This window comes from Rhodofomes roseus (genome assembly GCF_022264815.1).
Source record: "Rhodofomes roseus strain CIRM-BRFM 1785 chromosome Unknown C8Q71scaffold_5, whole genome shotgun sequence".
Taxonomy (NCBI): domain Eukaryota; kingdom Fungi; phylum Basidiomycota; class Agaricomycetes; order Polyporales; family Fomitopsidaceae; genus Rhodofomes; species Rhodofomes roseus.
In genome coordinates this window covers 1774185-1800718 of record NW_025952961.1, presented here as the reverse complement: position 1 = coordinate 1800718, position 26534 = coordinate 1774185, and the positions used below count along the sequence as shown (strand labels likewise).

Genomic DNA, 26534 nt, shown 5'->3' with positions numbered 1-26534 from the left:
ATATGCGTATAGGTCGAGTCCGTGCGATCTTCTCGATTCCGGAAGCCGTTCGCCAGCATTTGATTCCTTCAGCCCCGAACTTACAATGTCCACGTCACCTTGCATATGTAGAGTGGTTCTCTAAGTTTCCCCGCGGTCCAGAAACCCATTACCAAATGTACAAGGTAACCGCGACATTGACAGAACGCGAAAAGATCGCATCGGTGGTACCGCTCGCACTGCTTGAACGCAGCGTCCACCTTCATCCGAAATGGGGTGGGCCTGTGCCAGTGGATTGGACAAGCGAGAATGTGATGGATGAGTGTGCTACGTTTTACTTGAATCAATACAAGAACCCACACGACTTCTACAATCTGTACTAGCACTGAAATAATATCGTCTTCGTGTGGCAATTCCCTGATGGCCTCGTCACGACTTAGTAAGTATGCGGATTAGTGGGACATTATCAACGTTCACTCCGAGATTTGCTACAAGGTCCCCATTACCGGAGAATGATGCAGAAATACCAGAGACTACAACGTTTCTGGGTATTATTGGGAATGTCTGCGCATACACGGTATCTCACAGGGGAGGTTTTTCCCGATGTCAACGGCCTCAAACGGCCTCACCAGTCTAATTTGTACCTCACATGTCTCACTGCCTCACGAATCTTCGACTTGGCAGGCCATGATTTTTCGCACTTACTGATCGACAATACAGTGAATGCAATACATCAGTATATGTACTAAGTATGACACTATCGCTACTGAATTGCTACAATGCTCTCATTCCGGCCACTGCTCGATCAAATCTGTATTCACCGCCCGTGTGAGCGGTGAACCGTAGGTTGAATCATCGCAGGTGTTCTGCGCTTGGGCTTACCGTGCCTGTGCCCATGCCCGTGCGCACCGCCCGCTCGCTCGCTCGTTGCTGCACCTCCGCCCGCCGTGTCTGCCTTCTCGCAAGGCTGTCGTTTTTCACCATAACGCCATGCTCACCATGATGCGCCCTTGCACTCCATGTCCATTTGTCTGGCGGGTGCATGACCGTGCGCGCGGGGGCATCACGCTGTACCCCGTCATCGGCCAGGGTGGCGGATGCGCGTGACGCATGTCGCGCGGGCACGGTCGGTCGATTGCGTGCAACAAAGGACGGGGATGTAAGAGAGAGTGGGTACATAGAGCATGCAAGCGGGGATGCAGACGGGGCGCGGCAGGCGCAGACGACGTCGCGAGGCGCAGGGACGTTACGGGAGGTCATTGTGGGACGCGCACGTTGTCAGTCGTGCAGGCCATGCACGTCGTTGGCCGCACAGGTGGTCGCGCGCGCCCGGGGCGGTTGACGAGGCGGAAAGTGATGTTGTGCGGCGACAACAGTAAGTGACTGTTGCGGCTTGCCCGAAGCTGAAGAAGGCTGAAGAGTGAAGACCGTTGAATGTCTGCCCTGAACTGAATTACGACTCCGACCGGCGCTTGGAGTCGACGCGCACACGCGGCCTGCTCTGCTGGCATTTACCAAGCACTTACCCTCACATCGCGCAGTCGCGGGCACCCACCATCGCCGTGCAAGACATCCCCCAAGTAGATAGAATGTGAGTTCTGTGTGCACACGCGTGCAGTAAACTGATGGTGGGCACTGAGGTGCGCACAGCGATGGGTAAGGGCCCGGGCGAGTGGGCAGCAGGCCGCGGGCGACCCTTGCTGTCCGCGACTCGTGTGCCGCGTACGTAGACACGAGGATGTCCTGAAAGTCGGCATGGGCGGGCAGCGCGTCGTGGGTCCGCATGTCCGCTGGATCCGCAATCGGAACTTGGAAGGAGTTGAAGGCGAGGGAATCGTCATCACGACCGTCTGGCGAGGAGATGTTTTGCGTGAACCTTTGCGGGAACGAGAGCGGTGAGTTCTATGGCTATGCGAGGTGAATTCACGTTGACGAGGCAAGGTAGCATTAACAACGAGTCCTACTGACGCTGACTCTTACAGGACGGTTGGTTCTATTCAGTGCGGTGAGCACCGTGTTTCCGTGCGGAGTCGCCCATGCGCCGCGGCACCAGCCGTTTCTCCGCCCAGTCCGCGGGGGTTCTCAACAATGTATGTTCTTCAGTCCTGCGGAGCGGAGGTGGAAGGACAGCCCGCTCCCCGTGTCATCTGACCCTCCCTCACAACTGCAGGTGCAGGCGCAGGTCCCGCCATCTTCGTTTGTTGGAGGCCATGCTCTGCAGCTGCCGACCGAGTCCGTCCACGCAACCCCGCGTCACTCAGCTTTGCCCGAGATGCACATGGCTCACCATCAATTGAGCAGAGCCGGTGGTACTCAGCAGCATCAACCAGCGGGCGAAGGCCAGATATCTCGCGCGCAGAGTCAGCATTATGACTACGGGCGCTCGCTGGAGAACATTGACGTGCTGGTCGTGCACTGCGGCGCGACGATCTAGCGTTGGTACAAGAATTGTCTCGCCAACAAGGACGAGGTTGTCGCGGTGACGGGTGCATGGCCCCTATGCATTCTAGACATGTCGGAGACGCTGATCAACGTTGCACAGGTGAACTCATGCTGATTGAGCAGCAATGGATAGCATGCGGAGACGACAGAGCGCGGGTGTGCATCGGGTGACCTAGTGGGATGTGGATGCCCTCATGGCGCTCGCAAATAGGGTCGCTGAACACATCTCGGACGGGTACAGCGAGGAATTAGGACTACTGTTGTAAAATACAATATTGGCTAGCTGAAATATATTTGCTGCTTTGTCGCACTGCTTTCCCGCACGCCTAAGTACCTCATGTGTCTATGTGCCCTATGAGCCTCATTGCCTCATCGCGTCTCAGATGAGAGATAATCTACTCAAATGAGACTTGAATGAGGCAGCCGTCTCAGACTGTCTAATTGCCTCATTGCCTCAATGAGGCAACATAGGCAGGTGGCGCACTTTCCTGATGATGACGGTTCAACAGTGTGCCGCGACAAGAATACCTTCACGCTCACCTCAAGGTTGCGGCCAGTAGGGAAGAAATGAGCTCGTTATGCATAACCCTCGATGCTCTCAGTGACCCGTACATATAGACATAGAAGGCTGCCATGTAGGAGAGAATCGCTGTGATCATGATCAACCCATAACCGCCAATAAAGCTTGAAGGAACACGGTCAGGAAGTTGCTCAGGTAAGCATTGGAAACTTACTATGGTGCTATAACTTGCGACGCAGGCATTTCTTCGTATTGCCTAGCCCAGAATCCCAAGAACCAAGTCTCGAGAATGGTCAAAAGACTGGAAAGGAGTAGGCCGCCAATAAAACTTGACCAGAAGAAGACTTGGTGGTTCCCTCCAAGCCTGCTGATATAGAGTCTCACTGATGTGCGTATCAGTAGGAAACCAGGACAAGGAAAATGCCAAGAGTCAAGACGTACTCGCTTGCCAACCAACATGCCCGACTGTGACCTCTTCTTCGACCACAAGTTTGCCGTCCTCTGTCGCCTCTTCCGGAACTTGCTCATCGACGGTAGCTTCTGCTTTCTCTATTTCTGCCTCTTCTTTGGCAACCTCGGTAGCCAACGCCTTGTCATGCTCGAGGGCGTTTGCGATCAAACCCTGACTAGATATGGTGCCGTTCGCGCCGAGGGCAACAACGAAATCGGCGATTGGACTGGCCAACAAGATGTTGTGTGTCTACCATGTATTCGATAAGTCATGGGTTCACAATCAGATAGTCTGAAACAGATGCGAACTAGACTTACAACGAGTAGCACTGTCCGGCCGCACACAAGATCACCTTTGAGGCATTTCTCGACGATCCATCGTGATGTGTGAACGTCTAGCGCAGCGAGTACCTGGCAAGCAAGCTATCCCTGCGGACTCATGAAACTTAACTTGGCACTTACATCGTCCAACAATAACGTCTGCGCCTCCGAGTATATAGCGCGCGCGAGCGTTATACGTGCCTAGGTTGATTATGAATGAATTTTCAATGAACTGAACGCAATGTCGAGTAAGTACCTTCTGACCGCCACTGGTGTTTAGACAGTCAGTGATTGCAATCAACGATGTCCAAACACGAAATGATACCTGAGCGTGATGCCCCTCTCGCCTACTTCCGTCTTGTCACTCGCAGCAAACATTTCGAGGTCGCGTTTCAAAGCGCATTGCTCAATGACTATGGGGTGGGTGAGTTAAATTGTCGTCTATCGTGTTTCATGTCAACGTACCTTTATGATAGCGTTCCTCATTGAATGATGCGCCAAAGAGGATGTTGTCCTGCTCAAATGTAGGTCACCGTACTCGTGTTTGTGGCAAATCACGAACCCTTATGGTTTCATTCTGAACCCATGACTCCTGCGCAGCGTAAGCAATTCCACGAGTTCGAGGGAGATTGTAGAATGATTCGGGGCTCGTCGGTATGTAGTGCATCTCGCCCAGCAGAGCCATCAACAATGAAGTCTTGCCTGAGCCAGTGGGGCCGACGATGAGGTTGATCCTTCCGCTCTTGAAGACCAGGTCGTCGATGCGCAGGGTGAAGTTCCTTTTCCCGCTTCCGGGAGTTGATAGAACACTGCTGGCTTCTTTTGTCCAGGTGAATGAAGCGTTGCGGAAGCCAATCACGTCCTCCTCGTGCTGGGTGACGATGTGCGTATGGGACTCATCAGACTGCTCAGAGTACTGATCGAGGAGCTCTGCCTGCGGCGTGATGTGTCGTTATCAATGTTCGTTAATTATCGGGTAGAGATAACTTAAACCAACCTCCTGCAAGAAGTCATCGACTCGATCCAGCGATACCTTGGCTTTAGTGCGAATGTCAGCATCGTGAATCGTCTCCTGTCGGAGATATGGACCTACCTCGAATCAACATAGGCACGTAATCGAAGACCATGTGCATCAAATGGCGGAGGGAGTCAAATACTGCACATGGATGAGTGTCATATAGTCTGCCCGGGATCATGGGACATACCGGTCATGGATGAGAAGACGACAGAGGCTATGAAGCAACGTAAGATATGCCAGTGTGCACGTATAGCTAGCAACCACCTCACCAGTGAGGCCTCGTTTCATGATTATTGTCTTGCAGTCATTGTCAGACCGTACTTTACATCTTTACTGACCAAGCAAACTCACGTATGTCGCGTAGGTCACCGCCATGGTTAACAGAGGGATGATGTGACTTGAAGCAAGTCAGTCCGAATTCAAGGTGAACGGGTGACTTGTCACACACGTCAAGTTGTTGTTGACAAGGTCGACGACCCGATTCTTCTTCACGGACTGAAGCTCCTCCTCACGTTTATCCCCAATTTTCGCGGCTACCCGGGATTCCCAGCCGAACAGCTTGATCATGCGAATGACGCTCATAGCTACAAGAGATTAGTAAGTATGTATACACAGAGTGATATCGATCTTACTATCTGTCGCGGTCTGCACGCGGGCGTCGGTCTAAGGTGTCGTGCCGCTGCGTCAGAATAATAATGACCAAAGCGCGAGAGATTGACTAGACCTTCTTCATCTTCGCTATCTGGGTGTCGCGGACTACTGTTGCAAGCATACCGGGGATCGGGTACAAGACGATGATAGAGGCAAGTCCGACAAATGCACTGTTGATCTGGTTCATTCTCTGTGTTCTGCGTCGTAATGAACACGCTCACCTCCAGCCCAGAACAGCATACAAGAACCATATACTGAAAATAAGCTTGACAGGAAACCTAACGACTGTGCAGCAAGACATTGAGCAAGCAAAGAAGTACTCCGCAGCGGTATACACGCACGGATAGCCAAGAACTCCCTTCCCAAGCTGAGGGAGGCGAGGTCGGACGAGATGAGGTTGTTGATCTTCCCGACAACGTTCTTTCCCTCAGTGTCGTCGTCCCGACGCTTCACCTTCGCCTGGACTCCGGCCTTGTTTGTATTCTCACTGTGTCCGGGCAAAGGCATAGTCTGCGCCGTAGTGGACTTCTGCTTGCCCTTGCCCGCTGACGAATCACTGTCGTTGTCGCTACCGATCTCTTGGGCAGCGGTGGCACTGGACTCCGAATCGTATGCCGTGTCGAGCGTCCCAGAAGCAGTGATGTTGCCTTCGCTGTTTCCGACATCGTCCGAGATGTCTGCTTTCATGCGCATACGCAGGGCGTGCTCGAAGACGAGCTGTGTGATGATCGCCTCGACTCGGGTCAGAAGCCTCGACTGAGCAAATGACGGTAAGTAGTCACCTGCGGGCTGAAGAGCAGGCTCACGCACGGAGATGTAGATGTAGATGGATCCTAAGACGTAGTCGCCTATATCTCCAACGAGTAGCATCGTGATCCAGAAGCAGGGCCGGATTATCGCGCCGACGCCGTCCGTCTCGATGTACCTGAGCCAACATGATTGCAACAGGAAATGAAGTGAAGATATTGTACTCACAATAAGATGTATCGGATAGCGAGCGGACTAATTAACTCCATGGCTATCTGTGCGATAGGTTGTCAGCGTGTACAGGTATATTGGTGCGAGGAACTGCAGACGTACATCTGCAGTCGTCACGAAAGCCATGACGATCCAATCCGTCCCTGTTGGACGTAATCAACATGTGTGAGTCTTGCCCTGCAAGACGAATTTGAACGTACGAAAGACACGCAGAATACCCCACATCAGATGCCTGCCCTTCTTCTTGACTCTTAGTGGGTCGAGTTCCTTCCGAATATGTCAGCTCCTGCCTCGCCGCCACCAATTGGTATGCATACATCGGCACTGCGCTTCATCAGATTCTGCGCTTCATCGTAGTCGGCCAGAGGAGGCAGCATGTCGATAGTGAGGTGTTTGACGCGCGATCCAAGCCTGACAGTCGGTTCGAGCCAGGTGTACAGTAGGAACGACATGATGGAACTGGTTTGCTCCGGGGACGGGACAGGCCATGGGTTCTATAGAAATGTCAGCCGTCTTCTCTTCCTTGCGTAGTACGCTGACGCCGCACCTCTGGATCGAAGGGGATGTACCATCGGGGAATAAGGATAGGCACGAAGATACCGCTGACGGTCAGCAGGGATAGCTTGGCCCATAGCAGCGCGCCTTCCTCGAGATCCATGGGTACGAGTGTGAAGGTCGCCAAGGGCCAGAGGTCACGATACGCATAGGCCGACCATGCCGTGAACAAGATACAATTGAGGTGGCGAACGATGGTCGTGCTAAGGATCGGACCTACAAGAAGGGGGACAACACTGAGGGCTGATGCATACAACTAGATTACGAGATCGTCTCGACTGGGCACAAAAACGAAGTATAGGAAGGCGCTCACGTAGGTTATGCAGGTGCTGACGTGGAAGACAATCTCGAAGCTCCGAGGTCCCGGAGTTGTAGAATGGTCCGGGACTTTGATTGCGCTGTATACGGACATGCATAGTAACGCCAACGTTGACGCAGAACGCACAAGGTTGAACACGATGATCGAAGCGCCGCCATGTTTCTTGATGTGCTGTGCGAGCGTTGTCACGTTTTCGCTCTCTGGAGCTTGAAGAGCTTCGGATATCGGTGGTGGTTCTGACTGCGCAAGCTTCGTGTATGTCTTCCGGGTCCTCTGAGTGTGAATATGCAAGGTCAGCTGCACTAGTAGTACTAGGACTAGTGCATTGCGCGAGTATACCCCCGGGTACCAGTGCATGTACCCGTACCCCTACCCGCAGGGGTCACGTACCCTCCCAGAGGGTACGGGTCACACAGGGGTACGGCGGGTCGTCACGGGTCACGGGTACCCGCGGGTTTCGCAGTGGTCCAGCCTCAGTATCATCATAAACTAATGTAATCTTGATACAAGTTGTACACTACATTCAGACATCAGACAAAGAAGATAGCATCCTCACGCGGCTCCGAGAAGCCCCATACGTCCTCAACGTCTTCGGGAAGCTCCCCAGAAGGGTCTTCACGCACCACGGACATGACGTCTTCGTCCTTGATGAAGCCGAGCACGCTCCAGTTGTTGAGACACAGGAGCGCGCGGATAGACGCTGCCGAGAGTCCATTTCGCAGGTGCGAAATGAATATCCGGCCCTTACTGAACAGTCGCTCGACAGCGACGGACGTAGCTATAAACGACAGGATACAAGACGTCAGTTACTAGTGTATGCTTAACGTGTGAAGATGCACTTACGAGGGATTGTGAGATAAGAGATCGCCATGCGAGAGAGGTTGGGATACGTCGTGCGTTGCTCGTGGCTGGTCCACCAGCCGAGCGCGCTGTCGATGGCAGGGTTGGCGTCTGTGTTCAAATAGTGGTCGAGCTCGTCGACGATGGGTACAGCAGCTTTCTTGCGGCTTGCACGCGCAGCGTCAAACATGTTTGATTTCTTGGATGATGTGGCATGCTGCGCGTCCGTCGGCGGCTACATGCACCACGACAATGAGCTCATAAGCAACGAAAGATCTGGAATGATGAGTTGGGAACATACCTGTGGCTCCTCGGCACCCTCTCGTTCCTCGTGCGACACCGCCTGACCCTTCCAGTCCTCGTCGTAGGCCTGCCGCACCAGGAAGCGCGCCTGCGCAATCCACTCCTCCGGCCAATTATTGTCCCGGAAATACTGGACTTTATGGCGGGGATCAAGCACTCAAACAAAATGTCAGCGGCAATGGTATCAGACGAGGTACTAAGCACGCTCACCCATTGCAATACGATAGACGGCGGACTCGTCGGTCTTGTTGTAGTAGTGATTCACGGAACGCTTGCCTAATCCTAATGCAACACGAATGGCAGGGTCGAGGGCTTGATTGAGTGAGCCAGTCGCGAGCTTCTGGTCGATGATATCCATAGCCGGGATGACGTCGGTGAGGTCGGGAGCATCTTTGCCCGCGCGCGAGAAGTACTGGGTGGCATCATAGAACACCTGGTTGGGCACGCGCGCGAGGTTGGCCGCAGTCGCGAGAGGCAGACGTGCACGAGGATGCCCACAGCGCAAGGTGTGGGAGCCCATGTACAACATGTTGGCGGTCCAGAGCAAGTCGATTGTAGGTCGGCCGTGCAGCGTGTCGAGCGCAGAATGTTGAAGTAGCCGCGACGTGGCAGCAGAGTGACGGTGAGGACACAGGTCCCGGAGTGTCGTGGATGACGAGACGGCAAGACAAGTAGCCGGGTAGTGAGTTGATGGTTGCGGGAGAGGAGCAGGATAGCAAGTCGAATGTAGGACAGCGAGGTAATAGCGAGACAAGCAAGACGTATGCGGACAAGGCAGCAAGCGCACAATGACCCAAACAGGTATTGTCAAACAAATACGGTAAGTAAACAGTGGACCCACAAGGTGACTAAGCGACTTGCCTGTAGCACGTCGCGCAGTTGCGTGGCAAGCGTCCACTCTCTCTTGTCGAGCTCCCACTTCCGTAGGCCATTGGCCTGCGCCTCCGTCATCTTCTCTATTGCAGCCCTGTACTCCACCGCAACCTCAAGCATTCGGAACGTTGAGTTCCACCGCGTGCAAACATCGCGCGGGAGCTTTCGGATGGCAAGCTTCATCTCCTCGAGGAGTCTTGTCCACGTCGGGAGGAGGAGCGTCGTCGAGCGATGGATGGAAATAGAGATCTTGCGGAGCTATACAAAGGTGAGTAATCTAATCGAAGCATTCACTGGTCGTACTCACCTTGAGTAGCATCATCTTCACGGGCTTGACCTCGGCCTCCATCGACGCGCGTTTGGCGGCGTCGAGATCGTCCCGGACATCGTAAAACCCATCCAGCGAGTCCGCTCCTGGAACGTTCTCGTCTTCGTCGTCAAAGTCGAGATCTTCCATGAGATCGTTGAGCTCCTTGTCCCAATCCGTAAGATCTGGATCGTCGTCTTCATCGAGGTGCACGTCTGTTCCCTTCTTGTTCTTTTTCTTGCGTTTCGGTGGCTCAAACTGACGCAGAACCATCTTTGCCACCAGGTTAATAATGTGGCAAAAGCACCTGCTGCGCGCGCGGCCACCCCGGAACGACAAGATCATCAATTTCATTTCCTCAATCATCACATCGTTCGCCGATGCGTTGTCACAAGTCACGCCGAGCATCTGCAGGTAAGTCAGTCGTACTTTAAGTAATGTGTGGGTCAATGAGCTCACCTTTGTGTCTAATTTTAGCTCGTGAATCATGTCCGAGAAGGCGGTTGCGAGGTTGAGCCCACTGTGGGATACAGCCACCTCGACGACGTCAAGGATCATCGTCATCGGGGCCCCCTGGTGCTCGAAGTGCACGGTGAATGCCACCATCGCCTTCTGGTTCGGGGAGGTCCACGCGTCGGTAGCAAAATTCAATTCTCCATCATACTCCTATCGGTGCGTGAGCTAAATTATTCTCGGCCTCTATTTACAGCTCATCCATGCTTGCCTGCAACCAGTGCGCTACACGCTCTCGCACACGCGTGAACACCTTACGAACATCGCATCCAACCGTCGTGGGCGACGGCAGCTTGTACTCCGGCCGCCCTGTTTTTATCAAACACTCAAACCCGCGGTCCTTCACGATGTTGAAGGGCCGCATGCTTTCGGCGACCCAACGCACAATCTCCGCACTGGTTGCAATGTTAGATCAATTGATTCCCGCGGTATGTTCCCACTCACCGCGTCTCTGATGGTGTATGCTGAACCGTTGAGTAGCGAAACGTTTTCTTGCTCGCCGCGCCGAAGGCCATCTTCAGGTTCTGCGTCCGTTTATACTTCTCAACGCTCTCCTTCGCTTTCGACGACGTCGACATCCGGTCGGCTGCCTCGAGCGCTTCAAGACCCCAGCACTTCTTGACGTGCTTACGCAAGTTACTCGTCGACCTGGCATCCTTCGAGGTAAGATACCGGCGCACCACGTGCTTGCAGCCGGTGTTTGCGCATCGGAAGGCATGGAGACGCCGTCCGTCAACAAACTCAATCGCTGGGTCTGGCTTGAAGAAGGCATACACCGGCGCCGTCCACTTGCGCTTCATGCGCGCTACAAGGTGAGTTAGCATACAGTGTTATGCATGCATGATGACGACCTACATAGCTCCTCCTCTGCTGTCTCCTCGGCAAGATCCTCACCGCCGCTGCTAGTGCAGCTGCCTGCACGCCGACTACCTTCATCCTCCGAGCTCGACGTATTGACGTTGATTGGCTCGCTTGCCTTCCGGCGCGGGGGCACATCATCAATGTCGTCAACGTCCTCGATCTCAACAGAGCGGCGCGGCTGCTGCGAAGTCTTCGCACTGCTCGCTGCCGTGCCTTTTGTGCTCGCCGCTGATCCCTTTGTACTCGCTGCTGGACCCTTCGTACTCGCCCCTGATCCCTTCGTGGTCGCCGCTGAACCCTTCGCGCTCGTCGTTGAGGCCTTCGCGCTAGGCTAAGGGTCAGCGCTGTCGGTACGTGCCTTTTTCGACACCTTTGCAGGTCTTGGGGGTGACTCTGCGGCCCGTCGTTTTTCAGATGGGATTTTAGGTCTGTTGCTGACACGGCTGCCGGACATGATGGGAGGTTGGAATTGTGGGGAGCTCAAGGGGGAAAAGCTTTTGAGGGCCCTGCTGGCGTGGCCGTGGCTTATGCAATCATGTAATCTGTACAAATGTATATTATATTCTACCGGGGCCTGGCTTGGCTTGCTGCAAAGAGTAAGGGCCACAGATGAAGATCTGAGCAGGTGGTGAGTGCCCGAAGGCTGGCCGACACAACTTTCCATAACGGGTAATGGGCGGGTCCACGGGTCCCGATTTGGCTACCCGTACCCCTACCCTCATGTACCCGTACCCGTGACCCCCGCGGGTCGACCGTACCCCTGCAACGCACTAACTAGGACCGAAAGCGCAGCAACACTGCAGGGCCAAGACATTGTGGAATCCGCAAAGCTATGTGTTTTGTGAACCCGTCAGTCAATACATGAATGGAGTGCCGAACGTACTTGATTCCGTCTTGTGCAACACTCAGCCCGAGCACAGAAACACTGTGATTGCAAGCCTTTCGCGCCTCGGCGAAGGCATTTTGAACTGTTCCCTGGATGCTCACGGACCAACTCGAAAGACTGAAGGGCTGTTGGCTCCTTGTGTCCATCATGCTGGCGCACTCTCGAAGGACGTGGAAGGGGACAAGCACGATCAACGCCGAGTCAGAGAGCAAAGCTCTATATACTGCGTCATTGCAAGCGCAAGATTCTCGGCCTAGGTTTGATCCCTTGACGATGATCTGTCAGAATGTGAGACTATGGCCTGTTCAGACTCAGATGGTCACTGTACCTTTCCTCCTCTACAAAACCATGTTGTTCCAGTGTTCCGACCAAATGCTACCAGCGGCACGTCATTATTGTCCTTATATCTGTGCTCGCCATACACTACTGAAGGCGAATCCACGCCGTCTCGGCGCTTGGGGCTTACAAGAGTGGGTCAGCCGACTATGACTCCGAGCGAGAGCCTAAGTACTCGACCCCGGACCCTGTCGGAGAGAGTTCGCGCTCACTGCTCACCGTTATCGCGAGCTGTCGTTAGTCATGTTCTGTTCAAACGCCTGACAACTGGTGTCAAACCTGGCGTTTCAGCGAACGTCAACGACGGTTTACATTGTCTTCGCCTGTGTGGGTTTGGTGTAGGACAAACTCGACTTTCATTGTTGCGATAGTTGTATATTTGGGATCTTCGTCCACAGAATGCGAAGACCAGACGATGGTGCGGCCGCCAGTTGGCAGTTGCATTTTGTTGTCCAGTGTGCACTTGTGGCCGCGCAGTCTACCCGAGTGCTCCTCGTCGAGTTGCCCAGCAACAGGCTATTCTTCTCTGAGCAGACGCTTGAGATCTATCCTGTTCGAGTGAGGTTCCAGAGAACGGCCGTAAAGAGACTGCAATCATACACGCACGGTCTTGCCCAACCCAAGTTCGGTACACTAGACTGAGTGTCGACAGTCGCGGTAACGTCATTGGCGCCAGGCACCAGGCGGAACAATCGGACTTACTGGTTGATATGTCCGCTCACGTGCAACCATGGCCCAGGCTCGAGCTGCTGCAGGTCAGTAACTTACTGACGATCATTCAAATTGCTCGAGAGCTATAGCTACTAATAGTCCGGCAACTGTACGTCGTCTTTGCGAGTCAGTGTTATCAGTACATCTGATAGCAAGTGGGTGCGTAGGTTTGCGCAAGATTGACTCCGGTAACTTGTGGCGCGAGATTATACAGTAACTCTGCTCGTCGTCGTCCCGACTCCCGAACTTGAATACAGCCAAGTACTATGCCACGCAGACAGATTCACAGCCGGGACGTGTGGATATGCCGCTACTTCCCAACAAACAGTACTGGTAGTTTGTCGCTTTCCCCTGGCTTGCCCTCTCGACACACCCCCGCTCGAGGGCTTCGAGTTGACCACTGGAGTTGACCAGATAGACAGATCTACGCTGTCCAGCGCTGCGTTGGTCTAGGGCACGGCGTGGTACCCTCGCGCCATGCATAATCTCTACCGCCCCGTCGTGATCCTTGACCGCGCCAACTTCAACATGTTCTACAAGCGGCAGTGCCGCGCGTCCCTGTGCGTCAGGCCCCGACTCGCAAATACGCTGGGGAGGTCCTGAAGCGTTTGATTGCGGTAGGCGTGACGAAATTCAAGTGTCGGCGTTGACAGCCTAGTGCGACAGCCAGCGCTGTGTCCGTCTGTCAGTCCTGGGCAGGAGGAGGCAGGATCTAACGGGGAGGTGAGGTGCAATGAAACAACAGTTCTCTCTGGATACCAGTATCACGCTTTACGTTCGGCCCTGCATGCTGGCAATGGCATAGGGTTTGTGACACTCCCTAGGTGAGTGCTCTTTGTATGCGCTCTGTGCTATGTTGGCTTATATGCTGTGTAGTACAGAAATAGCAGGTCTAGGACACATACGAGACTTGCATATATCATCTCAATCTGTCATCTTGTGTGGCGCTGTTTGAGCGCCTCAGCGGGTCTGCTGGCACAATGTCCAACAACATTCGATGAGCTGTCGCATAGCCATGTTGACCATCTACGGGTACAAGAGGTAGGACAGAGCAGTGGTGCAAGCCAGGCTGGTCCCCATCACTCGTGCTGCTTCGCTTTCGCATACGTTCGACTATTCGATTCATCTCCTTCTCACCGCATTCAGCACAGTGAACAGCCCTTTATTCCTTCAAGAGTGCAACGACACCTGCCATGCGTCTTACTGCTGCTTACCTCTCATTCTTTGCTCTTCTTTGCACTGCCATCCTGGTGCAGGCCGCCCCGCGTGTCGAGTCTTGCGCGACACAAACGGACTGCGACTCTTGTGGTGCGTTATCATCGTCCTGGCAATGCTGATACTGTCATACTTATCACTGCTGTAGTTCGTACGAGTCACTGCGGGTTCTCGCTCGATACACGAGATTGTGTTGCGAAGGACGGCCATTCCGGTACTCTTGCCGCATCTGCAGCTCAGTGCAACAAGGTATCCTTTGTACGTACCTAAAGTGTCATGAATGGTACATAAGCAACATTGTTCATCTGCACACAACAGATCCTTGCTGTACGAAGGCTCACTCTCGCCGTGAGGGCAGTTGTGGATGAAAAATGGAAGGGCATGGAATCACACGTTCTGAAAGGCAATGACAAAAATCCAAATTCCGGCCGGCATCTCACGTCGACTTGGTTCTCGCATGAAAAAAACAAAGACAGCGTTGAGCACATGACCATCGACACGGCGACATCTCTCGCACAAGTAAAGCTTGGGGTGAGCTAGCCCGCCTTATGTGCTTTCCTTGCCTGTTCACTGAACGTGCCTTCTAGTCGAAGACAAAGACGCTTTGGATCGACAACAACGCGGAGGGCAAGGCAACGAACCTGGCACACATGTACAGCAAGGACATGGTCGCTGCGATATGCAAGGCGGCGCTCGCGGCGGCGCTCAATTCGAAGAACTCAGTGTCGAGCGGCTCGTATTCCGTCGCAACAGCTTTTGGGTTCAACATTTGCGTAACGGTGTCCAATGCACAGTGCTTCCCTGCGTACACTCATGTGACGCTGGTTCCACCGGGTGAGAAGTGTTGAAGGTTCTCGTAGGGACCGCGGAGAATATCGCGTTTGTCTGAGCTCTGTCAAACGCGTGAGGTACATACAAAACAGTAGCGAGCTTATATCGTCTGTATGCACGAGATTGCGAACTCCAACAGGAAGTGCGACTAGTAGTGGTGGGCAGACCGACAGAGATTGAACGGAACTGAACCTTGTGGTTCTGTATGTGCATGCCAGCGAACGTGGAAGACAATGACACTTACTAACAAATGGCTGCTGGTGTGGCGCCCTTCCTTGCCGTATAGCATACATACCGTTATAAGAACGCGTCCTCCAGATCGCATCTTCCGTTCGCGTAGGTCTGCTTGTTCCGCTTTGAGAAGTTGCTGTTTGCGGACGTCGTGAGCTGACTTACATGACAATTAGATCATGCCAGTGACTGCGAGGTCTACAATGTCAATCAGTAAAGATGATCCTGCCGAACTACTAGGCTGCTAGCGGGGGCCGGATGCAATGGACTACTGAATGCACACAGCCTCTTGCGTCATCCCGATGTGTGGTCAGCTCTTGTGAGTAGGGAGTATTGGCATAGCACATGTCAAAATACAGGCAGCAGTCACGGTCTCAACACTGCTTCAAGTTGAAGCGGATTGTGCATAACAGTAAAACTGTGTAGTGGTTTTGCAATGAGGTTCAGCCTGAGAACGCACCGAAGACTCCGTCGAAGTACTGTTTCACTCCGTGCGCACTGCGGACTATCCCTCCTATCATGCCGTCTGGTCGAACAATGATTACTACGAGTTCATCCTCCTGTACCTGGTATCCCGCGTGTACGTGCGCGTCTCGGTCGACCACGGCCACATCAGCGTTCACGATATTTGCCCAAGAACGCGTGTCGTCAGACCGGGCGCAGACCAACACTTTGCGCAGGATCTCCAAAGGATATGCCCCCAAGCACGACCAGATTTGGTCTGGCTTGTCTGTCCCGTCGCAAAAGACCATGACAGTATGATAGGATGGTCCGAATATGTCGAACAGCGACGTCGCCGTTGTCCTCTGTTGCCCGCCAGTGGAATCGAGTATGATAAGGCCAGGCGCGTTGGGAGCACGATCACCCGCCCGCACGATGTCCGTGGCCGAGTACGACACACCGTACGGGTCGACAGGTATCTCCTCCTTTGGCGTGCGCTCGTCGACCACGATTGAGCTCCAGCGGTAGTTTACGCCGAACATGTGTAGCTCTCCGCCCCGACGCCACGCTTTCTCGGTGTTTGCGCTATCCCATGCTTTGACGTGCATGGCGGAGTCAAACAGCTTTGTGGTTGCCTTGAGCATCTCTGCGATGACTGGGATACGCTCCTCCGCGTAAGTATCGAGCAGTAAAGGGGCTGCAACACCTTTCTCGACCAGGGAGAGTTTCCACGCGAGGTTCACCTACACATAGAGGGATTAGTCCGCTGGATGATATTCTTGCATGAGAGCAACTCACAGCGTCCTGAACACCTGAATTGAGCCCTTGTCCGCCAAAAGGGCTGTGGATATGCGCGGCGTCTAAGGAGGCCAGTGAATACGACATCGACGCTGATAGAAGGTTAATTACCACCAGCAATAAGGACCCGGCCTTTGCCGAAGTTCACGGCCATTCGAACATGGGGCCTGTTTACGAAAGTTCTTCCAATGCATCAACAAAACGAACGAAGTATCGGTACCTGTATTGCGCGACGTAGCGAACCTTCCCCAACTGAATGTCCGTGCGACCGGTACCGATCCTGATGACTCTCTCCAGTTCCGCCCGCTCCGCGACGACCTTCGCATGGTCAATATGACCTCCTATGAATAGGAAATAGATGCCGTCGTCCTCAGTCGCACGGAGCATGACCCTTCCACGTTTTTAAGTCTGTGACATGGCTATTGTGAGGAACGACTTGCTCACATGATGGTGCTCATATCCCCCCAGTAATGCCAGTACTATGCATGGTCAATAAGAGAAGATCATTATGCAACATTTTGCGTACTTTATTGTCGAGTCCTTTCATTTCAATGTCTCCGATGACCATGTGGTGGGTCGCTCCTAGCGTTTCGCCGTTGAAGGCAAGACCGAGCTGCTTCCTGACGATTCCTGCAGATATGGAGCCCGATCAAGTCCGTACGTCTTTCAGCAATCCGTGATGAGAACTTACCTCTGGCCCCATCAGTGCCAATGAGCCAGCGGCATTTGATAATCTCGAGTATTTCCTTATCACCGACCATCTTGACAACGTGTGCTAGGACGTAGCCATCCTCCGGCCGGAAGCCGGCTAGGGCGGTCCCAAATTCCACTTGACAATCATAGCGTCCGATGTGTGTCCGCAAGATCTCTTCCGTGTGGTCTTGGCCCAACATAGACGTGTTTCTCTACAATGTAGATGGCTTCAATTCCGGATGTTTATGAAGGTGAGAATAGTTCAACGACGTACATAAGGCCTGGCGGGGCTAGGTTCCGCCCCTGGTTCCACCACGAACGTCGTGAGAGGTTCAACACCATCTGGCAGCCTATACATTCGCACTTGATTCATTGGCGTAGCCTTCGCGTGTATATCATCCAGAATTCCCAAGGACTTGTAGATCTCCTGAGTACGAGGCTGAAACCAGTATATGAACGTCAAAAGCCCTCGGTGACAAGACATATACTCAGTACGCTTACCATGATTGCCGCGCCGCGCTGCCCAACATGCACCCTTGAATCTTTCTCAATGATACGCACAGGTACACCGTTCTTGCGAAGCGTGAGTGCAGCAATGAGGCCTACGGGCCCAGCCCCAACCTGTGTTGCTTGTCAATGGAGGAAGCTGTGATATGACTGGTGTTTGCGCTTACTATCAGCACAGGGATGATTGAGCTATCAGGCATGGTGAGTTGCGGTGCGGGGTATGAAGAAAGGACAATGGCGGTGACATACTGCACTATTTGTATGTGTGCAACCGAGTCGATCCGTGCCTCGACCCGGGCTTGTAATGCGCGTCCATTTCGCAACGCCTCCGTATCAGGCTTACAAACGATGCAATGTAAGCCGCCTGACGGAGAAGAAGATTCAAGACATACGCCATCGAACTCACAACAGATGTCACCCCGGCGTCGAGTCACTGCACCGATCCTCTCATGCATCGGCCGTTTTCGGTGTTCATATGAGTCCGGATGGAGAATGCAGGGTAAGATTGTTGCGGCGTATGGCCCTCCGGTATTGCTGTTGAACGAGCATTGTGAAGGACAGATGAGGTCAGTCAGCCTGAGTCGGCAATCTTGTCTTCGAGACCCTTCAGAAGAATCAAAATTGTTAGAAAAACACACAAGAATCAACTAGTCAATGAATAACCGATGTGGTGAGCCGCGGTCTCGGCATGGAGATGGTTTTCTTCGGTGGTACGGAGCCGATTCATGACATAAAATCGGTGTCTGTTCGATGCCGCAAAGTTCGGAGACCAGCCTAGCAGGCTGTCACGATGACGCGCGCCTCGGAGGCTATAGATACCAGGGGCCCACCAGTCATACATGTTCGTACATCGAGCCTTTCGGAGGTGCGATAGGTCGGCCGATCCTGTGGCGTCTACGACCCCACCATGTCGAATCCAATGACGAAGACAGAACAGAAGCATATCTCATCTGTTCAAAGATTGAAGCATCAGGAGTCGTAGGAAGAAATTTTCGAGCGCACACTCACATGCCATATACACCGCAATCTACCGTCCCGAAGTGAAGACATTAGAACGACAAAGGCTACGCGTCGGAGGGATGGGTATAGTAGTACTTCAAGTACTACAGAGCCCGGCGCACCCTTGGTGTATCCAGTCCCTGTCCATCGAGTGTTTCTGCTAGATTGCAGCTAGGTTGAAGGGTTACACCGAAAGCACCTTAAATCCGGCACTGGGTATCACAGCATTCGGATGTTTAATGCCAGTGTGAGGCCAGAATGTCAGGAAATCTTGAGAATGCCGGCCCTGGCGCACAGGCGCACAACTTGAACCGTGTGAGTGTGACGCGCCGACGGGTGGCTGAGCGATCGGTATGCGATCTGTCATGTAACAACGTAAGTACATGACATACAGAGGCAAGGTTTCGACGTTCTGCGATCCGTATCGGACGTAGCCTCTAGTACTCCTCGACGCATAGCGCACCATGATGTCAGATACCACTGATGGACCTGAGCACGAGTGGATGTAGGCTTGAGTCACAGCGCTTGTGCTCTCCCGGCACCGAAGTACGGAGACAATGGATGTAGTGGAACATAACTTGCAAGCTTATAAGGCGGTGCTCATTGGCAAGCTGTGGTACATGTGGAACAGGATAGCCTATATCAGCGGTGCCGTTAGTGAGTACTTGAAGGATCACGCATGCGCTGTACACAGTACAGAGATTACTAATTACTGGATGTTGTCCCTGCCTCGGATCAGACGCCCCGCAACACTGTCAGATTCAGAGAGGTGGGCTCCATGTCGTCACATATCAAGCCTGGACTCTAAGTCGTCACTCTATGTACATAGCACTACAGTATCTACGAAGCAGCTTTCTGAATCTATATGGACGGTTCTGAATCTCCATGGACGGCGCATCGTCACCCGCTGCGCTCTTGGTAACGTACAAGCCAGTACATGACCATGCCCACCGACATAGCCACCGTAAACCTGTCGATCGAGGGGTTATGGTACGGCACTGAGCTGTATATCATCCGGCGTTGAATCCACAATGGGAACCTCGAGACTCAGAGAGTCACTCGCTCGCAGTCTAAACGTCGGCAGCGAGCTAGACACCATCTCGAAGCCGTTTGAGGTATCGGAGTCGTCCAAGCCTGAGGGCCAGCGTCGGTCGAGTGGCTCGCCCATATTTCCGACCGTGCCTGCGCTGAATCCCATGGATTGCCAGCGAAAGGTACGTCGGAGGTTGAGCATGAACCACGAAATCAATATGGATGAGACGCTTCGGCGGAAAGTCAGTACGGCAATCGTGACCACATGGATCATATCAAGGACTCACGGTGCGACGAACACAGAAACATAATTTGTGAGGGCCTGTAGGTTTCCATTAGTAATTCGCAGGCCATTTGACAGAATAATACGGTTACTATACCCCATTAACTGACTTCAGCACCATCTGCAGAACGTTGAGAAACAGCAAGGAGCTGCACAAACAGAGTAGGTGATCATGGTTTGCCTTTCGAAGTGTAGACTCACATAAAATATAATGAGCCTAGCGACATATGTTCAGTCATTGAAGATCATCTGTACCGTAGAACATACCATCCTTCACTAACGACTTCGTAAGAGGAGCCCAAGTACCGGGATTGATTGTGCGTTGTATCTTAAGTGTTTTGTGGAGCGTAAGCCCGATGAGGAGAGCATCCGCCAGGACTGCGCATAGGCGCGTAGCAATGAGTGCTATGTAGTACTAGTCAGCGATGCGCGATTGCAATGTACGAACTACTATCACTCACCGCTAAGAACGACAGACATGATACGGTTCAAATTATCATCACTACGTGGAAATCGTATAGACGTACTTATTATAAGACTCTACTGAGTAGTACTCTGTGTAATTGCAGACGGACATGTGCTCAATCACGAGAACATCAGCGTAGGAAGACTTCGCTGTGAAATACTGTGGAGGGAAATAAGTGCTGCTCGGATGAGGCACGCCATTGCAGACAGACCATGCTTGCGACTGCGATTGCGAGTCCTAGGCTTAGGGTAGTCAAGGCGGCTAACCAATTGCGACCACCGATGGCGTATGCTCGAAGGGCAGAGAACACTTCAATGCAGAGTCTGTCAGCCTCGCGATATTGACGCCGGCGTAGAGGCGACGTACAGGCAATCACAATATACAGTGCGATGGAGACTACGTCGTATAGCAGAATTGTCGCTTCGCAACTACAAGGCATATGAATCATGAGTGACACCCTGAGGCACTATATGGCATACCTCTGCGAATTCTATAGTCAGTCAAAGTCGAACAGGGAGGGATGCTAGCTCACGAGAGGGGTATCCCAGGGGACAACTTGTAGGATGATAGCCACGCCGAGCGTCAAGACCATATATCGGTTGAGCAGAAAGATAAGCGCGGCCCCGGACAGTCTCTGGCCCCATACATATTGCACTTCCTGAGCGATCGTCATCATATGGTCATGGAAGATCATGGCTAGTGATGTCAACGGACGTAATGTGATCTAAGCAAAGAGCGATGTGACGACTTACTGGCTGCCGCAAACTGGCAACAGGAGTTGGCGAAACTACACAAGTATTACAAGTCAGCAGAACATACTTAGCTTGTAAGATGAGATTACACAAACGTTAGTTTGAGTGCGGTAATTTCCGCTTGTGTGACCTGCGGCGTGCCTGAGGCCATCGGGGATATCGGCGTGAGGAAGGGGGCTTACACAGTTGCAGGAGAAGCGCGCCACGTCCATGCAAATACGCTGAGCTGTTCTATATGTACATACATCGCATGGGCGGCAATGGCACTATGTAACGGTCCACCGCGGCCACCTAGGGTGCCAGAATGTGTCTCAGTCTGCGGGTCACGTACCTTGCGGCTGCATGCGAGGACACCGTGCATTTGATTCGACAGCCTGAATGACAACGGCGAGCCACGAAGATGTGGGAGCGCCCTCCTGCTGATAGCGTTCAAACCTCCAAAACAATAGAGATCCTTCTGTTATCGGTGGAACAGTACAGTGCTGAGTTTATTGACCACAATTAAGCGCGAGCGTACGTTGTCAAGGACCGAACTGTGTTATCATCTGTTCAATCTCTTCTCGCAGGAGCGCATACGATAGCATGAGACGCGCTGGACGATGGCAGCCCCGGGCCTCCGACAAGTCCAAACGTCGCCGGCAGCCTTGAATGGCATTACGACAGCGCTAAGAAAGCCGAGGACTGTGAAATGTGGTTGTTCCAAGGTTCCTCATCGGACGCTCGGCGCCCACGCATCAGTTCGTCACTTCACTGCTAGTGATCAAGACGTACTCAAGGCCAACATTTTCGGGACAGCGTGCTTCTAGCTGTGTTCGAACTTTGAGCTTAACCATCGACATGTAATCGTTCGCTATATGACTGGTGAGCATGATTCGAGTACAATGGTCCTGGACGTACATGAAAGCACGTACTATGTAGGCTACAGTTTGAGTTGCTACCGCCGTAGGTTAACGTTGACTCCGTGGGCCGATCGAAACTGAGACGACCACTTCAGAGGTCATTTGCGGCGAGCATGCGTCGGAGATTGACAGATACGGTGATCTCTAAAGCCGAATGCACAGGTTTATGCTACGCCGAAGGTTCGAACAGGGCATGGGAGCTAAAGTTCAAACCTTCAAACCGTGTTGAAGGTAGGAACTTGAACCTGTCGCATTAAGGAGGTGGCAAAGGCCTTGAAGCAACGCCGACATATCTCCGTGTGTGTCCCGGCGCCGCCGCTCTCGGCACGGCCCACTTCCGAAGCTTCAAGCCACGACTGCGGCGACCGCCTATGTTCCTGGCAGTGGACGGGTCATTTCCATCGAACCGTTGTTGTCTCTGTGTTGTTCATCCTGTCGGGGCAACGGAAAGCACGCACAATCAGCAGACAAAAGTGTCCTAACTGAACAATTGTCTCACGATCCATGGGCGACACTTCTTGATTGTCAACTACCAACGCAGTGAGTGCTCTTCCTGCTCAGTCGTCTTCCTCGGTAGCAGAGCGCACGGAGAGCAACATTTTGGCGCACTCGGAAAGCTCCTCGACAATGTGGGAGGATCAAGTGAGAGGTTTCCGTGTCTCGCCTATGATCCATGGGTTTAGCTGACGATAGCAACCTAGCTCTCTCGATATATTGACGAACTCGAGAATGAGGCATACGCACTGAGCCCTGAGGAGCGGGCTTATTTCAGCTTCAGACCTCTTGCTCTTCCTACAGCGCTCACCGATCGCATCCCAACCGAAATCTACGAGATCGTCATTGACTCCATGGACGCAGGGCCCATGCTAGCCGCCGCGGCATTGGTCTGCACAGCGTGGTATCCCCGAGCCATGTACAACCTCTACCACGCCATCGAGCTTCGTGACAGGACGAGCTTCACCCTCCTATCCAAGCAGTATCGCACATCACCGCGCGTCAGGAAATGGCTGGCAACCACCCGCGAGCTATACGCCGCGGACCGGCACAATCAAATACACGATCCCTCACCGCAGAGCAAAAGAACGGAAAGAGGCTACTTTCACGTATTCCCCCTGACCATAGGCCACGTCATGTATGGGCTACAGAACCTCACCATCAAGAACTTTAACTCGGGAACTATGCCCTTGACTGCCTTCGCCGCGCTGTCGCGAATCAGCTCTCTCAAGTCGTTGACGCTGGCTTATTGTATGTTCAGCAACATCTCCCAACTGCGGCGCATCATCTGCGCTTTCCCCCAGCTGCAGTCCCTTCGTTTAGGCGACATCTTCATGGTACAGCGGTACGCTGCCAGCACTGCGGGAGTAGACAGCACCCACCCACAGTCTGACGTCAGGCTTCAGAACCTCGCGATCGGTCTGAACGATACCGGAGCGTCTGGTACTGTCATCGACTGGATGCTGGCTTCAGGGATCTGCACCTCCCTCCGTCGTCTTTCCGTCTGGTCAGTCGACCCTGACGGATACGTCATGGAACATGTCGACAGGCTCCTCGCAGCCACGGGACCATCCATAACTGAGTACTTTGAAGATCTTCCATTAAACCGTTGAGTATCCCTTCGTCATGTTCAGTCTGATTAAGTGCTGACATACAGCGTTCCACGCAGACGTAAACGGGAATCTCATTCACAACACAGCGTTGCGATCCCTGGACTTCAGGCTTCCTAACACGAATTTGCGGGGCGAGCCGTTGCTTGTCTTGTATTCCAGAACGACGGAATCTCTTCGGAGCGTTCTCTCGAGCGTTCGGGGCGGCCAGCTTAACCACATCCGTATCAAGGCCGAGACTCCGCTCTACACATACACGCTGGAGGACCTCAGCGACGTGCCCGACAAGCTCTACATGCGGAGCCTGCACAAGGTGATGGCCGAATCGTACTTCGACGTGCTGAAGGATATTAGGGTGGAGATAATGCTGCTTGGTATGCATGGTTGGGACGAGGCGGACATCGACAATATGACCCGGGGCTGCGGGGATGTGCTTCGTGGCTTGTTTCAGCCATGGATAGACCGTGGTATAGTCAACTTCTCCTGTCGTGCTGCAGTTTCCGTATGAGCGAGCTCTTCTGTCTCTACCTGAACGGGCGTCTGTCTCATCTCGTTTGTAGTTCATAGAAAATGTCACAATTGTGACCCTACTATACACTACGGTCGAGACAGACATATCGAACGTGCTCTGATCCTCTGGAAGCATCGCTGACGGACAGAACGATCGCTTGCTCAGTTAAACCCAAGGCTGATACTGTGCATCCCTCCCGCAAGGGCTTGTCAACCACTAATCGGTCGACTTCTTTGGGAAGGGGAACCGCCGCAAATCGGTGACGCACGCCGACCCATCCAGGAATACAAGGACGAGCGCAAAACCGACTGTGATTCCACTGAGCCCGCAGGATCGCACCGGAGTCCCTCCAGCGCGATGGCTAATCGTCCATACGCCGCCGGCTTCCTGTCCTAGGGTCGAGGCAGAGTACGCAGGTGAACGAATCCGCCTTCTGAGCATCTCCATTCTCATGTGTGTTGAATGCGACGACGACGTCCAGCGCAGCGACATACTGGACATCGTACACTGACAGTGTCTTCGATGGGTTCAGAGCGCCACCGGACGGACATGGCTTCCGCATCAAAAGCGTATATCGCAGTCTGGCAGCCGCCTCCGCTCGGTAGGGCCCCGCTGTCTGCCTCGCAGACAGCCAGGAGGAAGCTATTATGGCTGAAAGGTGCACTGCATGTGGATGCGATCGCCGTCTTCAAGGGAAATGCGGTGCCATTTGGGGTACGTGGTCTTCTGGGAGTTCTTTCATGCAGCAAGAGCTTGAACTTTCCATCATAGCTGGACGGCAGAAAGAAGACGCTCTTCATCGACAGCACGGTGACGGGGCTCATCGACAAGATGACACAGCTGTTCATCGCGAAGTGCACTAGGGCGATCATCGAGCGTATGTGCACCGACGCGATTGAGCAATCACTGAAGGAAAACAAGTCGAAGACGACGATGCTCGCAGGGGACCACTTGTTTCGCTGTGTCGTCGTTCAGCGGAGGGCCGAACGCGTGCGTCACCGTAGATGGGGATAGCTGCTTCCCATCATCAATGCAATCGACGACCAAGAAGCTCGGAGAGAGTTGCTAAGGTGCTTTGAAGGACCGTGTCATGGGGATATCCACAATGCAACGGAACAAACCCGTTGTCTCTGGGGATGGACTGGTCTTTCCTTCATAGAAGCATGTCATTGTGAGGATGGCTATTTCGTTCGGATCAAGCGACGAGCTCACCTGCGGCAAATCACCAGGGACCGCGATGAACTGCAGCCCAGACATCAATTCAATTCAGTTCCGATGCGTCCCACTCCAGCTGAGTGAGCACAGCCCCCATTGTCGGCCACACCTTCAAATGTGTCGCGCGGCTGAGTACACAATCGCTCCCAGTTCGTCGTCAGTTGCATGGTTCAGTATTATGATGTCATGATTTTATCCCGGCGTGCCAGGGAATGAGGGCTAGAGTAGTCATAACGCACAGTAAATGCCTAGATCGTGAAAGGGAACTCCGCGTCGAACTGCTCCTTGTTCAGCATCCGACCATGTTCGTTGATGAACTTAGTGAGCTCCGCATTGAGGTCTGTTGGGTGACAATGTGTACTTGAAGACAGCACGAGAACATGAGAGGCTTACCGCCGAGTGCCATGGGCTCCACGCATTGAATAGAATAAACGTCCGAATGCTCATGGAGAATTGTGAGCGTTTTAGGTAAGGGTGTCCCTGTCGCGAAAAGACAACAACGTCAGTGCAATAATGGTAAGGTAGAGACTACGGGCCGAAGAGAATCGGAAATAACAGAGTTCGATCGGATGAGAAGAGGCACACGAGAGAGAGATTGAGAACCGTGGAGCAAAAGGGCACACAGACTAGCATACCTTCTTTAAGTACGTATACCAGGATATTGTAACCCCTGGCACTGCGCGCATTTTCTTGGAATGTTGGCGACAACGGCGGTCTCAGAGTGCACCCATTCGGACCTATCAATACGTCAAGTCACTGCATTACACAGTCGCGACGGAGTAGCGTTTGCGTGCCTCCGCGGAACAGACTATTCACAAACGACGTACCAATGTAATTATCTCTGCTAGCAGCCGACACAACACCATCCGAGTTTAATTTCAAGTCATAGCTGAAACGCTTCAACGCCTTTTGCTGCTGGTAGTCGCGGAGGGTGACGTTGTTCCCGGACTGTACGCGGGCGAGCTCTATGGGTACGTGGTCGTACCGGCCGAGGAGAGGTCGCGGGGTCGATTTAGTGACATATCTACGAGAGAGAGCAGGGAGAGCCGATGGAATGCGGGGCGCTGATGATGAGCAGCGAGCGAGGAGGGATGAAGGTAACATTGCTGGCGACCTCAGTGACGGTCCCGACGCGGCGCGCGCGCCAGTATGTCTTCACGGTCACGGTACATGTGACCGTAGCAAATGGCGCTG

General features: G+C 53.2%; 8 protein-coding genes across 8 annotated transcripts; 3 read left to right on the top strand and 5 right to left on the bottom strand.

Moving 5' to 3' along the window:
• Positions 1 to 2: 2 nt before the first annotated feature.
• C8Q71DRAFT_703103 (uncharacterized protein) lies at positions 3 to 362 on the top strand (the record flags this gene model as incomplete). Its single annotated transcript, XM_047920296.1, has 1 exon — positions 3 to 362. One exon carries the CDS (start codon positions 3 to 5, stop codon positions 360 to 362), a length of 360 nt encoding a protein of 119 aa, XP_047781950.1.
• A 2595-nt stretch (positions 363 to 2957) lies between these two features.
• On the bottom strand, positions 2958 to 7590 carry C8Q71DRAFT_703286 (uncharacterized protein; the record flags this gene model as incomplete). The annotated part of the gene is made up of 22 exons (XM_047920308.1): positions 2958 to 3105; positions 3156 to 3324; positions 3383 to 3641; positions 3710 to 3802; positions 3854 to 3913; positions 3969 to 3981; positions 4038 to 4125; positions 4178 to 4226; positions 4275 to 4646; positions 4710 to 4750; positions 4806 to 4894; positions 5065 to 5127; positions 5179 to 5314; positions 5363 to 5393; positions 5455 to 5551; positions 5603 to 5666; positions 5723 to 6137; positions 6192 to 6383; positions 6546 to 6626; positions 6677 to 6853; positions 6907 to 7170; positions 7228 to 7590. 22 exons carry the CDS (start codon positions 7588 to 7590, stop codon positions 2958 to 2960), a joined length of 3264 nt encoding a protein of 1087 aa, XP_047781949.1.
• Positions 7591 to 8308: 718 nt separating this feature from the next.
• On the bottom strand, positions 8309 to 9369 carry C8Q71DRAFT_703012 (uncharacterized protein; the record flags this gene model as incomplete). Its single annotated transcript, XM_047920286.1, has 3 exons — positions 8309 to 8532; positions 8587 to 8788; positions 9214 to 9369. The coding sequence occupies 3 exons, from the start codon at positions 9367 to 9369 to the stop codon at positions 8309 to 8311; spliced, it is 582 nt and encodes a 193-aa protein (XP_047781948.1).
• A 4438-nt stretch (positions 9370 to 13807) lies between these two features.
• C8Q71DRAFT_485961 (uncharacterized protein) lies at positions 13808 to 14992 on the top strand. The gene is made up of 4 exons (XM_047918852.1): positions 13808 to 14171; positions 14227 to 14336; positions 14397 to 14609; positions 14666 to 14992. The coding sequence occupies exons 1-4, from the start codon at positions 14057 to 14059 to the stop codon at positions 14924 to 14926; spliced, it is 699 nt and encodes a 232-aa protein (XP_047781947.1). The 5' UTR covers positions 13808 to 14056; the 3' UTR covers positions 14927 to 14992.
• Positions 14993 to 15583: 591 nt separating this feature from the next.
• On the bottom strand, positions 15584 to 17779 carry C8Q71DRAFT_855580 (monooxygenase; the record flags this gene model as incomplete). Its single annotated transcript, XM_047927190.1, has 10 exons — positions 15584 to 16324; positions 16380 to 16441; positions 16491 to 16546; positions 16600 to 16770; positions 16824 to 16858; positions 16906 to 17009; positions 17071 to 17284; positions 17347 to 17511; positions 17574 to 17693; positions 17747 to 17779. The coding sequence occupies 10 exons, from the start codon at positions 17777 to 17779 to the stop codon at positions 15584 to 15586; spliced, it is 1701 nt and encodes a 566-aa protein (XP_047781946.1).
• Positions 17780 to 19563: 1784 nt separating this feature from the next.
• C8Q71DRAFT_893600 (uncharacterized protein) lies at positions 19564 to 21563 on the bottom strand (the record flags this gene model as incomplete). The annotated part of the gene is made up of 13 exons (XM_047928705.1): positions 21207 to 21563; positions 21112 to 21146; positions 20892 to 21055; positions 20839 to 20849; positions 20726 to 20787; positions 20571 to 20668; positions 20469 to 20518; positions 20355 to 20395; positions 20161 to 20298; positions 20095 to 20110; positions 19991 to 20042; positions 19898 to 19932; positions 19564 to 19840 (listed from the first exon to the last, which is right to left on the bottom strand). Exons 1-13 carry the CDS (start codon positions 21260 to 21262, stop codon positions 19564 to 19566), a joined length of 1035 nt encoding a protein of 344 aa, XP_047781945.1. The 5' UTR covers positions 21263 to 21563.
• Positions 21564 to 22257: 694 nt separating this feature from the next.
• Positions 22258 to 24256, top strand: C8Q71DRAFT_746828 (uncharacterized protein). Its single transcript, XM_047923088.1, has 3 exons — positions 22258 to 22652; positions 22712 to 23612; positions 23674 to 24256. The coding sequence occupies exons 1-3, from the start codon at positions 22638 to 22640 to the stop codon at positions 24120 to 24122; spliced, it is 1365 nt and encodes a 454-aa protein (XP_047781944.1). The 5' UTR covers positions 22258 to 22637; the 3' UTR covers positions 24123 to 24256.
• A 1210-nt stretch (positions 24257 to 25466) lies between these two features.
• On the bottom strand, positions 25467 to 26470 carry C8Q71DRAFT_746822 (uncharacterized protein). Its single transcript, XM_047923087.1, has 4 exons — positions 26168 to 26470; positions 25976 to 26077; positions 25734 to 25820; positions 25467 to 25680 (listed from the first exon to the last, which is right to left on the bottom strand). The coding sequence occupies exons 1-4, from the start codon at positions 26442 to 26444 to the stop codon at positions 25589 to 25591; spliced, it is 558 nt and encodes a 185-aa protein (XP_047781943.1). The 5' UTR covers positions 26445 to 26470; the 3' UTR covers positions 25467 to 25588.
• Positions 26471 to 26534: the final 64 nt, after the last annotated feature.